Here is a 14,301-nt window from a genome sequence, read left to right on the forward strand (position 1 = left end):
TCACCACCTCACTTTTTGAAAGAACTGCTTTAAAACCAGAGAAATTCTCATGATGGGCTCAGTATGGGTGCAGTGAATTCCACTTCCTTGTTCCCTGACCCACTCACAGGCAAAATATCACGTTTGGTTTTTTACACAAACACGGAGAGTGAGACCCGAGGAAAGGAGTCCTGTCATGCTCTGTAGGATTCACTTCTGGGCGCAGGTAGCAGCACAGTTAAATTTGCTGCAGGCTGCCTGGAGCAGAGCAGGTACGGGAGCAGGGGCTGCCAACAGCAAGCCTGGGCTGCCCTCCTGTGGCTGCTGCGGGAGGAGCTCACGCACTGTAAGTTCAGCATCTCAACGCTCTTCTGCTTCTAGTATTCCTGTTCCTCTTTACAAAGCTGAGTGTCTGCCTTTGGCCTGAAATCAGAAGCCATAACTTTTCCCTGCATGTGGCCTGAAATCAATTCATTTTCAGTGAACTGTACCTCCTACACATCACATATATTTTTTTCTTAAAAAAGGTGTATCCTCTAGATGTCAGACAACCCCTTTGGCTCATTATTTCTCAAAATTGACTTCCTTACTCATTCACAGAGCTGACACTCTTGACCAGGCCCAGGGCTCAGATGCAGTGTCCTTTTCTCTAGTTTTTAACAGCACAGTCTCATCCTCCTCTTGTCCAGATAACTGCTCAAGAATTTGGTACTTCAGGCACTTCCCCGTGCTGGGGTTCACTCCCACCCCTATTTAGACCTATACAGACAAACCGGTCACTCCAGTGGTTTCTTTAGTTTACACAAAGCCGTTTCTAACACATCTTGCCTGAAGACTACCCACAAACCTAACTCTTCAACCTCCATCAGATTTTTCCTTCCGTGCCTTTCGGGGTAAGCCCAAGTACATATCGGCAAGGTGTTTAATTTTGGTGACCCATGATCTCTAATGCTCACCTATCTCTTTCCTTCCCACAGCTGTTTGCATCTCTTTTATACCCGTTCTTTCACAATTAGTCTCAAATTCAAGTCTGAGAAAATGTCTGTTTTGAACCTGGAGACATCTAGATGTGTTACTGGGGAACTACAGTCCTGGATAAGATGAACTGGGCACATTATTCCAGTTGGTGACAAACTTTCACACATAAACTACAGATTGCTTCTTTTCTAACACTACTTTTAACTACGTAATCCCTGTGTTTACTGGCAGGTGGAGCTCTAACACAGCCTGTGAAGAAAGACGCGATCAGGTAATGCCTCTGTACTCCACGAAGAGAAAGATTTGTAGTGAAGTTGCTCTACAGTCCTCCTTCATAGCAGTATTTGACAGAGAAGACTAGCTCATATTCCCAACTATCCAGTTTGACGTGTTGAATCTATGGTGCTAGTTAAGGGCTTGTGGTTAGGATTTCTTCCACTATGTAAGGCAGAGCAGCAATTAAACACAGATTTCTGACTGAGGAAAAGCTTCACAAAAGTATCTGAGCCTACCTGTATATTCAGAAACAAGACAGGCCAGGGAAGCACAGACCAGCTGATGTTGTACATCCACATCTATCACCACATCTGAAATGTCTGTTGTGGTCAATTCCTGGTCTACCTTGGACCCCAAACACTGCCACAGCATTGCCACAGGGAAGGTGCCACTTGGAGTGTGCCTAAACTACGGCAAAGCCCATCTTAACATCAAACAAAAGATTGACTAGGGGCCTGCACTTGAACCTGACCTCTGGTTTTCATTAACAGACCTGTAGCCCCAGTGATTTAAGAGTCTGCAGCCTACTTCCACTGCTTGCTTGAACTGAATTTTATGGCTATCTAGAGAGCTAACAGACTTTGTTCAAGTGTCCACTTGCTTAGTGTTGTTTCAATCTGTGAGAGTTAAGCCTCTGCATCCCCATCTTCATAAAGGATTTGAAATAGTTTATTGAAAAACATCTTAAGCCCCTGGATCACCTAATAGCTTTTGACAATTTCCCCATGGACAGTAAACCTGTGCCAATTTGAATTAAGATAAATTCCATCACGTAGTCACTTTTGTTTCACTGTACAATTCCATTTATGGCTGTGAAAGAAACGACAAGAAAAACAAAAGGGTTCTATTGTCCTGTGATAACCACTCGAAAGACATTCCTTGAAGATACAGTCGAACACAAGTAAGAAAGAAGAAAAGGAAAGTCCTCTTGGAAATACCAGTTCCACTGGAAACACATACTGCAGTGAGCCAAAGCACAAACCTAGGGGGCTTGTGCCAGCAGTCCTGTAAGAACTTCACCCTCTGGCTTGCTGGGTATCATCTCCTACATTGTGTTTTCTGCTGTGTTTTCCAAAGTCTTTGCAAAGTTACATCCTTGAGGTGGGCTGTATTCAGCTTGGCTTTTGAAGATAACAATATGAGTAGAATAATTTCACAAAGAAATATGACTTTGGGACAAAAAATAGACTTTGGGATTAAAAAAAGGATGTTTACCTTTAGAGGTGTTGAACATAAGTTTGTTGGGATAAATAGAGAGAAACATGTAGTAACTTTGTCTTTTGATCAAAGTTTTGCATTAATTTATTCTATTCGGGATGAGAAACAAATTCCCTTCTTCAACTTCCCAACCATGCAATAACTCTCTTCCCCCTCACGGTGGACTAGAGGTTGATTTTCCCCTGTATGTCCCTTTTCTGTGGTTCATGTTCCCGCTCACTGCTCAGAGTCACCATCTGCATCTACTGGAAATTTGCTGACTGCTCACCTATTAACAACTCAATTGCAGAAGCCCATTTCTATGCGAAAAATGGGAGTAGCACCTTCAGTCTTAAAGCTCTCCTAGATTTTTGCCAAAAATGCATCAACGGAGGAAGATGAGAGCAGTGACACCACTTAGTAAAAACCACGGGGATAAAATTTCTGATAGTATGGAACTAAAGAGCTGCTACAGCAATCCCAAAGGCCCAAACCCTACCATGCACAATACAGGGAAATCTTCTGCAAGCTTGCATAGCTAATTTAGTAGAAACAAGGACTAAGGGTTTGATCCAGAGATCTGCTTGAGTCAACAGGGCCTTTTCCAATTATTTCAGTGGGCTTTGGATCCTATCCTAAGACAGCATGACCACCAAGAACAGCTGGGCAGGTGTGACCCTGTTATGCTTGGCCAAGGGAGCTATTTCCAGAGGCATCACTCATTGTGGCATGATGGATGGAACAGGGGAATGAAAAAGTCATTTTGGCCACCCTTTGGCAAAGTTCTCAGGCAGTTGTTTAAAGCTGTGTCCACCCATCATTGCAGAACAATTCCTGTAGGCTTGTGCTTCCTTTCCTAGCAATCAATAGGATGTAGGATGGTCAAGTGGGTGAGTGAAACAACCTTTCATGTCTGAAAATGTGAGTTCACATTCTGTTGCAGGTCTCATGATAGCGATACTGGTGTTCTCTGCCCAGTTCATAGTTCATTTATTCACGTCATCAGCACCAGATGCTGTCTCAGATACGTGACATCTCCCCCTGGGGACAGTAAGATATTGGCTTTTATACCAAATGTCACGGGAGTAGGTTGGCAGAGTTGTTTCATGCGGACTACAAGAGAATCTGGCTTCATGAAAGTTCTCATAACACTATCAGTGTGCTCTCTCAGCACCTTCAGCTTCTGCTATAGGGTGGGATTCATCTCACCCAACCTAGATTCTTATCCTGGCTGCATGTAAACTGCATAGAGGGGGTGCCTATCTTTCTCTTTCTGATAGAGAATTCTGGACAACCAGCTCAGATTTGATGCTCCTCTTCTAGATAGCTCATATAAAAAAAAATTAATTATATTAAATCAGTTAAATTAGTACTACTAGATAAGAATTTTCCAAGACACTTGTTCACCATATAATCGATTCTTCTGAGGTTGCCTTTGCTGCCATGAATGATAACTTGATAAAAATATATGTGTCAAGAAATGAAAGATAAAACAAAACAACAAAACATACAAACAAACAAACAAACACCCCCAAACCCAACAGAAACAGAGCTGGAAATACTAAGGGCATCTCTATGCAACTGCTGTATAAACTCTGTGGCACAAATCTTTTGAAGAATCAATAGTTACTTAAAGTTATTGAAATGCCTTCTGTGGGAGCTCAGTTTGACAATAATCACTCTGGACTAAGTCCTGATCCCAGGTGATTTACTAAGATGCCTTCTATTCCCTCACCTGTTATTTGTATCCAAATGTGGTAAGAAGGTGGTAAATTAAGGCTAATCTTTCTCAAATAAAAGCAAATACACACTAAATTAACACTACCACAGATATGCAAGCTTCTCTCCTTTTTTTGCTTGCCTTATTAAATTTGCAGCTTAGCAGAGTGCTGGATGTGTGGATCTCACACAATGCTGAGACATACAGTGTGACTGTGTTAACATTATGTGGGAAACACGGCCAAGATTTTCAAAGGCTGGTGCCAGAAGTTGGGCTCCTAAATAAACCTCCAATTTGCCAAACTGGATAGTGCTTCACACCATCCAGGGAACTCAGTAAGAGCTGCTGGATCTAACACCTATTAAAAATTGTGGCAATTATTTGGGAATCTAGCTATTAAGGCATGTAAACACATATCTTTTTCATTAATGATGCCTCTGTAGTTCAGCAGTGCTGATGTCTACTGACAAACTAAAAAGAGAATGTTGCTCCCTGGGAACTTCAAAAGGGTTCCTATTTACAAGTGTGTTGAAAATCCCAGTTTAAAAGTGTCTTGTCACGTGTATCCTTAGACCCACTTAACACCGAGACTCAAGCACCCACAGGGTAGGTCAGATTATTCATACTGAGTGCAGTAGGTATCTCCTTGTTTTATAATGTCCAGGCTGGGAATCTTTATGCATTTCACAAGGACAACTGACAACCATGCCAGCAAGTCACTCTTGTGAGCATTGGAAGTATCCAGCATGAAACATGAAAGAGTGAGAAATTTCTTAAAGCTCTCCCATATCAGGGAATTAGATGTCTTAGTCTGGGCTACCCTCCTTGAGGAGGTGTCCCTCATCCCAGGAACTCCTTGCTCCTTCCTGCTGAAGGTGTTTTATTTTTCAAAGGTAATTACATCTCAGCCAAAACTTGTAAGTGTAAAGTCTTCCAGGCTCCTAATAAGTTGCCTTATCACTGATTCATCAAGCAAAAAGCAGATAAAATGCAGGAACTACTTTCAATCTCTCACTTATGTGTTAAATGGGGACCTCCAACACAGCCAATGCACTGAACTTTGTAGAGTTTATAAAGAAATGCAAAAGCTGCATCCTGAGGGTTCAAGATCCACCACTGAGGACTGGTGCAAGCTGCCAAGATGCCCAGAAAGACTTTAAAAATGGGGTACTCATAGATTTATGATACTCTGTGGATTAGATGACAGCTGAGAGATGATTTTCAGGGCACAGGCACTTATGTGCCACTGGAGGTTCAACCATAAGCCATTCTGAAGGTGAAACTTGGGATCCTGAGAGGCCTAAATACTGTGTGGCTTCTTTTCTGTAGACTGATCAGAGCTGCACAATTAATTTTGTATTTGGACATACCTGCAAAAACCCTTAATGCTCCTCTACAAGTTGAGTGAGTCGTACCAGATGGACTGAACACTCAGTAGGGAGACTTTCATAGTAACCTTGCAGCTACTCAGTGAGCCTGGAAGAGGGCAGGGGTGAAGGGAACAAATCAGGTTTGTAGGAGACAAACAAACAGAGCAAATTTTAAATGTAAAATGAAAAATGCAAAACAGTGCACATTTAAACTCACTCTTTCCCTGCAATAAAAAGCACAAACAAAACAAACAAAAAATTTAAGTCCCCTATTATTTTATTTAATGGTTTGTATCCCTGCTTGTGCAGGATTTGTTTCTGTGTTTGTCTTGAGCACTTTGTATTGCTTTTCCATTTAACACACCTGTGTTTTTGATAGAAAAAGCTGAGAAAATTGAGCATTAATCTGAGGCTAACTGAGCTGAGACCAGCTGGGTGAGTGAACTTGACTTTGCAGGCAGCTGACCTCTGCCATGAGGAAAGGTGACAAGGTGTGCAGCATTTCGAAAGGCTGTTATGAACTGGAAGGTGATTCATGTAGGGGAGAACAGGTTGGTGAGTAACAGGAGGTGTAGGAGGCTTTCTGAGGAAAATAAACCCGTAAAGTGAAACATTTCACCTAATTAAGCAGCCCCATTTTACAGTAGGGAGATCAAAGGAGAGAGGAATTGGAGGAGAAAAGAATGCAGTCTGTCCCATAAAAGATAGGCAAAAGGGGAAGGTAAGTCTAAAAATAGAAGGGAAACCTGTGCGACCCTCAATGTTTATGAACAAGCTCATTAAAGCAGCAAAACTAACCAGAAGGGAGGACAGGGGAGGCATTTTGGCAGGCAGTATTTCTCTGTGGCACAGCCAAGTCCCAGTGGGATGGACACCACATCTTAATCAGCCTGCACACTGAATTACCAGAAGAAATAAAGGAAGGGGTTTCCCTGAAGGAAGGGAGAGAAAGCAATTGAGAGAGAAAAGGATGAAGAAGGATGAAGCTGAGTCAGGGGAGGTTGAAGTCGGATATCAGAAAAAGGTTCTTCATCCAGAGGGTGGTTGGGCACAGGTTCCCCAGAGAAGTGGTCAGAGCACCAAGCCTGACAGAGCTCACGAAGCATTTGGACAATACTCTCGGTACATGGTGGGACTCTTGTGTGTCCTGCATAGGGCCAGGAGTCAGACTCAATGATCCAGATGGGTCTCTTCCAACTCAGTCGATTCTATGATTCTAAGATTCCATGATTACAGGAGAATCTGAGGGGTTATAAAGTAACTTGTTTAATAAAAAGAAAACACAAAGAATTCAAGAGCCTAGGACTGTGTTCAGATCTGGAGCAGAAAGAGGTGAGACATTAAACTCTTCAAATGGACATGAGCAATGTGCAGGGATGCTTCTTCTTGTAGCTAAGTGACTCAGGCTGCCAGATCCTTAATTTGCTCATTCAGAGCTTTGTTTTGATCTTTTCACATATCAGATCAGTAAGATATGTAGACCCATCAAAAACATTTGCTGTTGCCTTGGCTAGCATTTAACAGTCCTATATTCTGCAGTAGATCAGACGGAGTGTTAATCTGCAGGTTTAAACACTGTCATTCCTCTAAAAATCTTAATGACATTTATTCACCATCAGTGAAATGAGGATGACTCCCTTGTATTCCATCAGAATTTCTAAAGGGATTGAAACACTACGACTTGCTGTGATACTGCAATGGTTACAGCTCAATAAATAAACTAGAAAATGTTTCTTCCTCCTAATTCACTGAAAATCTTGCTCAAATGCCTTCTGTGATTACTGGGAGGGCATTACGAAAACTCTGCTTCAGAATGCAGAACTTCAAAGAAAGTTCTCCATGGTTTCCTTATTAATGGATAATTTCCTGAGTGAAACCCTGAGAGACTGGAAGAAAACTAAATTTTTATCTGGGGACAGCAGCAGATATACAAGTCCAATTTTTAAACAGCTAAAGCAGATAGAGCAAAAGCTCCCTTGGTTTTCAATTCATCCTTTGTGTCGGGGCTGCCTGCTTCATGCTTTTTTTCTGTCTCTTTTTATTTTCAGCTTCCACATGGAAATAGATTAGAAGCCTTGCCTCTGTTAAATTCCCGTTATTTCCACTTGCACTTTAATACCACTGAGAGAAGTTAAAGAGCTGTGTGTTCTGCAGTGTCAGTGCTGTGGAGTGTGCCAGAGGTCACTGTGTCCAGGGGTGTTTTGATCAAGACGGCAGAGGGCAGCCAGAGCCTGCCACAGCTCAGGGACATGAGCAGGCAGGGGCTGCTGCTGCCTGCTCCCCACTCAACATTGTGAAGGCATGATATCATGGTCTTGTTGGGAGTTTATCTCACACACAAATTGCCACAGGAAGCATTTTGTCAAAATTTCAAAATCAAAGTAGTCACAGTCTCTATCGTGAGCAGCTTTATTTACTTAAGAGATAAAGGCAGCAGAGCAGAAAGTTAAATTAGGGTATGCAGTCTCCTGCTTCTGTATAAATGCTGAAAGAAAGTCAATGTATCTCTCAAAGCCAACCACCAAAAGAAATGTATTTCCTAGAATAGACATTTTTATACTTTGCCAGTAACTTAAAATACAGGAAGTATAGAATCAGAGCAGTGATGGCTATGCCAACTGTAGGCAACACTTACGAGGAGCTTAAATTTCAAAAATGTTCTGGTAACTTAGAAAAGGGTAGATTATCCCTCTTTGGCTTTGTTCTGAGCATTCCTGAACCACCTCACAGTGGGCAAGAAATGATGAAATTAATCTTTAAGGAAGAGCATTTCAGCATTCACACTACAGTGTTCTTCAAGGTTCATGCTGCTTCTTTTCCTTGCCTTTTACCACTGTACTGTTTTTCCAGATCCCACCCTAAAACCGATCATATCCAAGTTTGGCATAGCCCATCACAAGCCAAGAGCATGGCATAAATCTACTTATTTGGATACCCTACATTAAACTACTGAGCCTGAAGTATTTTTCAGTCCAGCTCCCTAAGAGAACAGATAAAAAGCTATGCAGCAATACGTTTACCTAATCTAGATAGCAAGTATTACAGACACCTTTCTTCTGACAGTTTTCTTCAGTAAATCCACTTCCCTTCTCAGTCCTTTGTCAGACAAACTCCTACAGAAATCCACTGACCATGAAGGTTTGGAGAACTTTAAAGAAACTATTTTCTCACAGCAGTTACCAGGTGCTTAAAGGAAGCCTTGGAGAGGTAAGGGTTGGCTTATGGAAAACATTTGTTACTCTTTCAGCTTTCCAACCTTTAGAATACTTGCAATCATGGATATTCAAATCAATGCTAAAGATCAGCACTGACATGCTTCAGCATGGCATGTTTCCTTCCTTGTGAATCCCAGCTCAACCATGTGATGGCTAATACACTCAAAAATGCAATGAGCTTATGAGCCGTCTATCTGTGCAGAGTGTTCATCCTTATGGGGCACTCTGAGTTTTTCAAGAGAGTTATTTTAATCTCTTTAGATGCCATGGGACCAGCTATTGTTCTTGCTGGCACCATTTTTGTAGCTAAAATTAAATTCATCTGAACTTCCTTACCAGCTGCAGAGTTACATACAATTAAAAAAAAAAAAAAAAAAAAAAAGCATCTTCTTTTTGGGTGCAGTATGTATTTTGCATGACAGAGAGATGCGTAAGCCTGCAATGCCTAAATTGCCCCAATAAGCTGTGACTTGCTCCATCAGGGCTGATATCCTGGGCAGGCCAAATCAGTCTCTGAGCTGTCCTGGCCTTTGGAGACAGAGCAGCTCTGAGGCTCATCCTCAGCTGAGAGAAGGGAATCAGCACTTGGGGCCTGACCTGCAGAACCCTGGGACCACCACGTTCAACAAACATCATGAGCTTGTTGAGTCCAATGGAAAGACGAAGAAAACACGGAGATACAAGGAAATGTGTGAAAAGATGGACTAAATTAACCAGATAATGTGGCTTGAGGCAAAAGTTACACCAGTGCTGAGGTCAGAGAAATAGTGCAGAAATGGCCAGATGGCTTCTAGGCCACATCTGACGTTGACAGCTCCCTGCTGGCTGCCTGATACTTGTTCATTGAATACCTGACCAAGAGACTGTAGAGCTATTCCAGATAAAATTGTTGCTTTTACATTCTACGTACAAAGAGTTGCTTAAAGTCGTGATGATGTTTTTAAAGTTGATGTATTTTCTGAAAATACCATTTCTTCCTTGCCTGTAATGTCAGCCTGTGCTTTTCCAAATACTGAGACAGAAGTGGGAAAAAAACTTTAATAATTTCTAAGTTTTCCTCCTTATTTTGGCCTTTTACAGTTGAGGTCTAAGAGACTGGGATTAAAAGTACTTCCAGATACAAAATTTCTCTTTTCTTCCTGTTACTTATTTTTTATCACATAAAATGTCCAGCAATTACCTCCTTATTTTACTTTAAACACAACACATGCACAAGCACACATAAGAGAACCAATGACAGTATCTCAATGATTTTAACAGACACGAAGACAACAAGAAATACAAATAAAAAACCTCATGATAACACTGTATAAAGAAATGCCTTTGGCTTTTTATGAAGTATTGATGCCTTAGAGGTGATTCCAACAGATAGAAATATAGCTGTACAGTAGGAGACCACAATATGAGAGACAATCAGGAACTAGTCTGGACACAATGTTATCTCAGAGACATGGAAAAATGTATATTTATATACCTACAAGGTAGGTAAGAAGTCTGGGCTGTCAACAGAAGGGAAAGAGTTGAGAGGATAATTTGAAACATCCTGAGCGGAAAATATAAATTACCAGCCCGGGGAGGGGTGTGAAGCATGATTGCTTTTGAGTAAAAATAGAGGTCTGTAATTAAGGAGACACTTACTGTGCCAGGCCTGGGGTAGGGGATGCGACCTTCGTACTGCACCCAGCGGTGATCCGCGCTCTCCTTGTGGGCGTAGGGCCCGTTGAACACGGCCCTGATCTCGGCCATGCTGTACACACACACTGCAGAGCCCTTAAACACGGAGCTGCAAGAGAAGATTCACTGATGTGCACGCTGCAAACACCTCCTTGGTGCTTCAGCCAGGGAATTAATGAATTACAGAGTCTGATGGGGTTTGGATCAATCCTACACCTGGCGGTTGATGCAAGTGCTGCTAAGCAACGATGTGTACAGGTCTGATAACTACAGATATTTAATGTCACTCTTGTTACAGTTTTAAACTTTGCTCAGTTGAAACCTGGATTGGCCTTTGGGATTACTTGATAGAGTGTAATTTTTTTCTAGTGGCCGACAGTTTCCAGCTATCATTTACTAGCTCTTTTGATTAGAATTTTATCCAAATGAAGGACATTGATTTACATTGTGTTCACATCTGGAAGTCCAAACATTAGTGGTATTATTGGTGAGGTCCCTGAGAATTAAAAATTCCATTGGAAAGACAACAAAACAAGACATAAAAATAAACACTTATTTTTTATTAATTTTTCCTTTTTTTAATGTATTTTTCTAAAAAAATCCAAAATATTTCAGTTTTCAAAAGAACACCATGCCAGGTTGCTGTGTAGCATGTACTTCAGTTACGTCACAAACCACTTCATTTATTGTGCAATATTTACTTCAATTTTAAGTATTTTCTGTGGTTATATATTCTAGGGAGCTACTGTGGTAACTGTTTCTGAATTAAGGAGTGCCTTGGCAATTCCTCATTGCACTCATACTGGTCAGCATTTGGCTAGCCATTATTTACACCTAATTCAAAGGTTTGGGAGACAAAAGAAAAGATTATTAATTTTCTTCCGACAATTCTATAGAGTACCTCACTATTGATCTGAAAGGTCATTAATTAATTAGTGCATCCCCTTGAGATAAAGTTGGATTATTCTTTCATTAACTCTGGACTATAAAATCACTTAACTATCAGTTTAGAGAGTAATTTTGATATCAGGAAACAGCAGATGTCAAGGTGTTGCTTACAGAAATGAGGCTTCATGACAATAATTTGCCTAAAATAGCAACTACTGGTTGCTCAATAAATATGATAGAAATTTATAAATTCAACTGGATGAGGCTGAAATAATCTAGCATGTTGTTGATTGTTACATTTTCATTACTTTTTACAATCGTTTTCAAAAGCTAGGCACAGAAAGGTTTAGGGACATAATTCATTATTTCCAGTTCTGAAAAATATTGTCCTTAGTGACCACAGCGCTGACATGGATGCCTTATTCCAGCAATTCCTAACTGCTCTGAATCAGGATCTAGTCTAGAAGACCTCAGTATATACAAAAGTGTAAAAGTCCTGAGTAAGATCTTCATCCTTTGTTTCCACAGGCAAACATGATCCTAACACATACCTTGTTGTAGTGAAGACTCCATACACAAGAGGGTTCCTCTCATCTCTTGTAGAAAGTAAGAATATATCTTCTGCAATGAGAAAAATATACTTGGTGTTTCTTTTTAGTTAAACATCCATGGACTATTTCTGCATTTATCATTTATAATTTGGAAATTTGTAAAATTATAACAAGGCTTTAGTTTTGTTTGAATTTTAATTTCTGCCACATGAATTTGTGCTAATATTCTGAAATGTGTTCATTCACAGATATTCTGGGTTTTATACAGAATCAGATTTTCACTTCCCAGCTTTTGGAGAGAAAGGGAAAAACACCATAATTCTGATCAGACCAATATCAATTATCATCAGGGACTTCTGATAAAAGTCAGAGGCATTACTAGCCCTGTTTGGAAGAGGAGTAGAATCAGAACAAGACACAATGCTTCTACAAACCAGACAGGAAAAAAAACCCAACAAAAGCAGGCATTACTAATGTTAAAATAGACCATTAAAAATAAATCAACTTACGCAGCTCATCGAAATGTGTGTCTGCCCCTTCAGGACCAGGTATGGAACACACAAGCCTGGCTTTCAGAAAAGTTGTCCACTTGTTTATTAGGCTTCTTTGCCCTCCCATATCATTCTAACAAAAATAAAATTAAATACTTGAATATTAAACAAATAAGAGCTTTAAAATGTAACAGCACAGTATGGACTGTGCTTCTTCTGTCTGATTCGACAGTTTGCTCTTACCACAAACATCAAAATATTTTTCATTTTCTTTTTCCTAAGAGAGTGTAGGACACTTTCTCTTAGTAGCTTCTGTAGTCACTTATCTGCTCCGAGAGTGGGCGACTCAAATTTCCTAATTATACCCAAATCCGATTGCAAAGTTCCTTCACCACCTTTTTAACTGGAATGCTGTGTGAAAACATGGATATATCACATGATTTCTTGCTCCTTGTGAGGCTATTTTTTACAATCAGTTGTTCTTCAAAATTCTTTACAAACCAAATAATAGAACAGAACATTTTGGATAGATTTCTCAAAAAAAACCCCTATATTCATCAGCAGCTTACAATGTAAATACTGCACTTTGTGTACATAGTACAGATCAAAAGGCATTCCAGGCAAAACCAGTTATATTATTTTAATAATTGTCATTATGGAAATATCAGTCTATACTCCAACAACAGGGATTTTTTTTTTTTTTTTTCATTTCTTTTACTATGGGTTTCTAAAACATAAGCATACTTGCCCAAGTTTCCTTTAGTCACTGGAGAAAGAAAAAATCCATGAAGGGTAACTTGAAATTGGAATTATCTTTCTGAAGGGTAAGTGTCCTTCTACTGACTTGGATCAGCAGATAGGAATGGATGGTAGATGATTTAAGTTTTAGGAAGCCAAACTAGGAGTTTGCTCATGTACTTCTTCCAGTGACTACATGAAGGATCCTGCTGGTTCCAAACAGAACTATTTAGGTTCTGCAGAGTTATTTAGGCCCCAAAATTCTTCATCCTCAAAATGGTAAGGGCAATGATATACCAGCAGGAACCAAGAATTGAAACACTTAAAAGAAATGTTATCACCAGCAGTAGTCTCCCAGCTATAGGTTCTGAATTAGCCCAGGAAGGTGCCTGTGCCTTTCAGTTATAAACTCTGAAGCTTAGGGGATCTGTGCTGTACGTTTAAGGACCTCAAATTCAGCCATAAATATTCAGCCCCCTCAGGTTCATTTGGAGAAATCACTATTTTGTTAATTCAGTTTGCAATCTGAAGGTATAGAACCAGCCTCAGTAGGAAACATCGGGTGGTGGAAATTACATGTCATCACCACAGACTGTGTTTGGCCCTTCAGGGCTGTATCATACATACTACAGGCATTCAGAAAGTTGGCTTTAAGTGCTGAAATCACTTCAGAAGGACTAACACTTCTCTTGTAATGCACTCTAACTGCTTTTCCTTTTCATGTACCTGCTACTTTCAAATAGATTAGCTCAGTTGGAAATGATTCCTGTTAATGTAAGGCCTTTGGAACTCCTGCTCTTACAAGAATTGCTGCCTCCTCTCTTGATTTCCTGAGGTTCTGCCAAGCCTGAAGCTTTGCATCTACCCAGCAGATTTATTACAAAGGTGTCAAAATTAGCAGCCTGAAGCCAATAGCCAAAAAAACCTCTGCATGTGTGTGTTCTGTTCAAAGGAGGAGCAAACAAACTTTGCGGTGCAGTTAAAACCAAACAATTAAAAAGATGGAACAAAGAATCTTAAAAAGCAAGGAGTGTAAAGCTTTTTCTTCCTCTGGCAATTGGGACTAGCTAAGCAAATCTCACATTGCAGGGCTTCCACTTTGATTTCTGGTGGATGCAATGCAGCGTCACAGGAGATGAGCTGTCGAACTACCTGACAAGGACCAGCAAATAGGAAGAAAGCATGGAGCAAGTGATGGGGCTGGAATGGAAAAACGATCCTTGT

The 14,301-nt window shown here is 40.5% G+C and overlaps 1 protein-coding gene across 1 annotated transcript in view; it reads right to left on the reverse strand.

Annotated features, from left to right (window-relative positions):
- SEMA3D (semaphorin 3D) overlaps positions 1 to 14,301 on the reverse strand; it is a 134,773-nt gene that overhangs the window by 26,360 nt on the left and 94,112 nt on the right. The window contains exons 9-11 of the mRNA XM_032106293.1: positions 12,358 to 12,472; positions 11,849 to 11,918; positions 10,374 to 10,518 (exon numbers count right to left, since the gene is read on the reverse strand). Of these exons, the coding sequence (XP_031962184.1) occupies positions 10,374 to 10,518; positions 11,849 to 11,918; positions 12,358 to 12,472 (330 nt within the window). The remainder of the gene's footprint in view (positions 1 to 10,373; positions 10,519 to 11,848; positions 11,919 to 12,357; positions 12,473 to 14,301) is intronic.

The sequence above is a fragment of the Corvus moneduloides genome, chromosome 4 (genome assembly GCF_009650955.1).
Source record: "Corvus moneduloides isolate bCorMon1 chromosome 4, bCorMon1.pri, whole genome shotgun sequence".
NCBI lineage: Eukaryota > Metazoa > Chordata > Aves > Passeriformes > Corvidae > Corvus > Corvus moneduloides.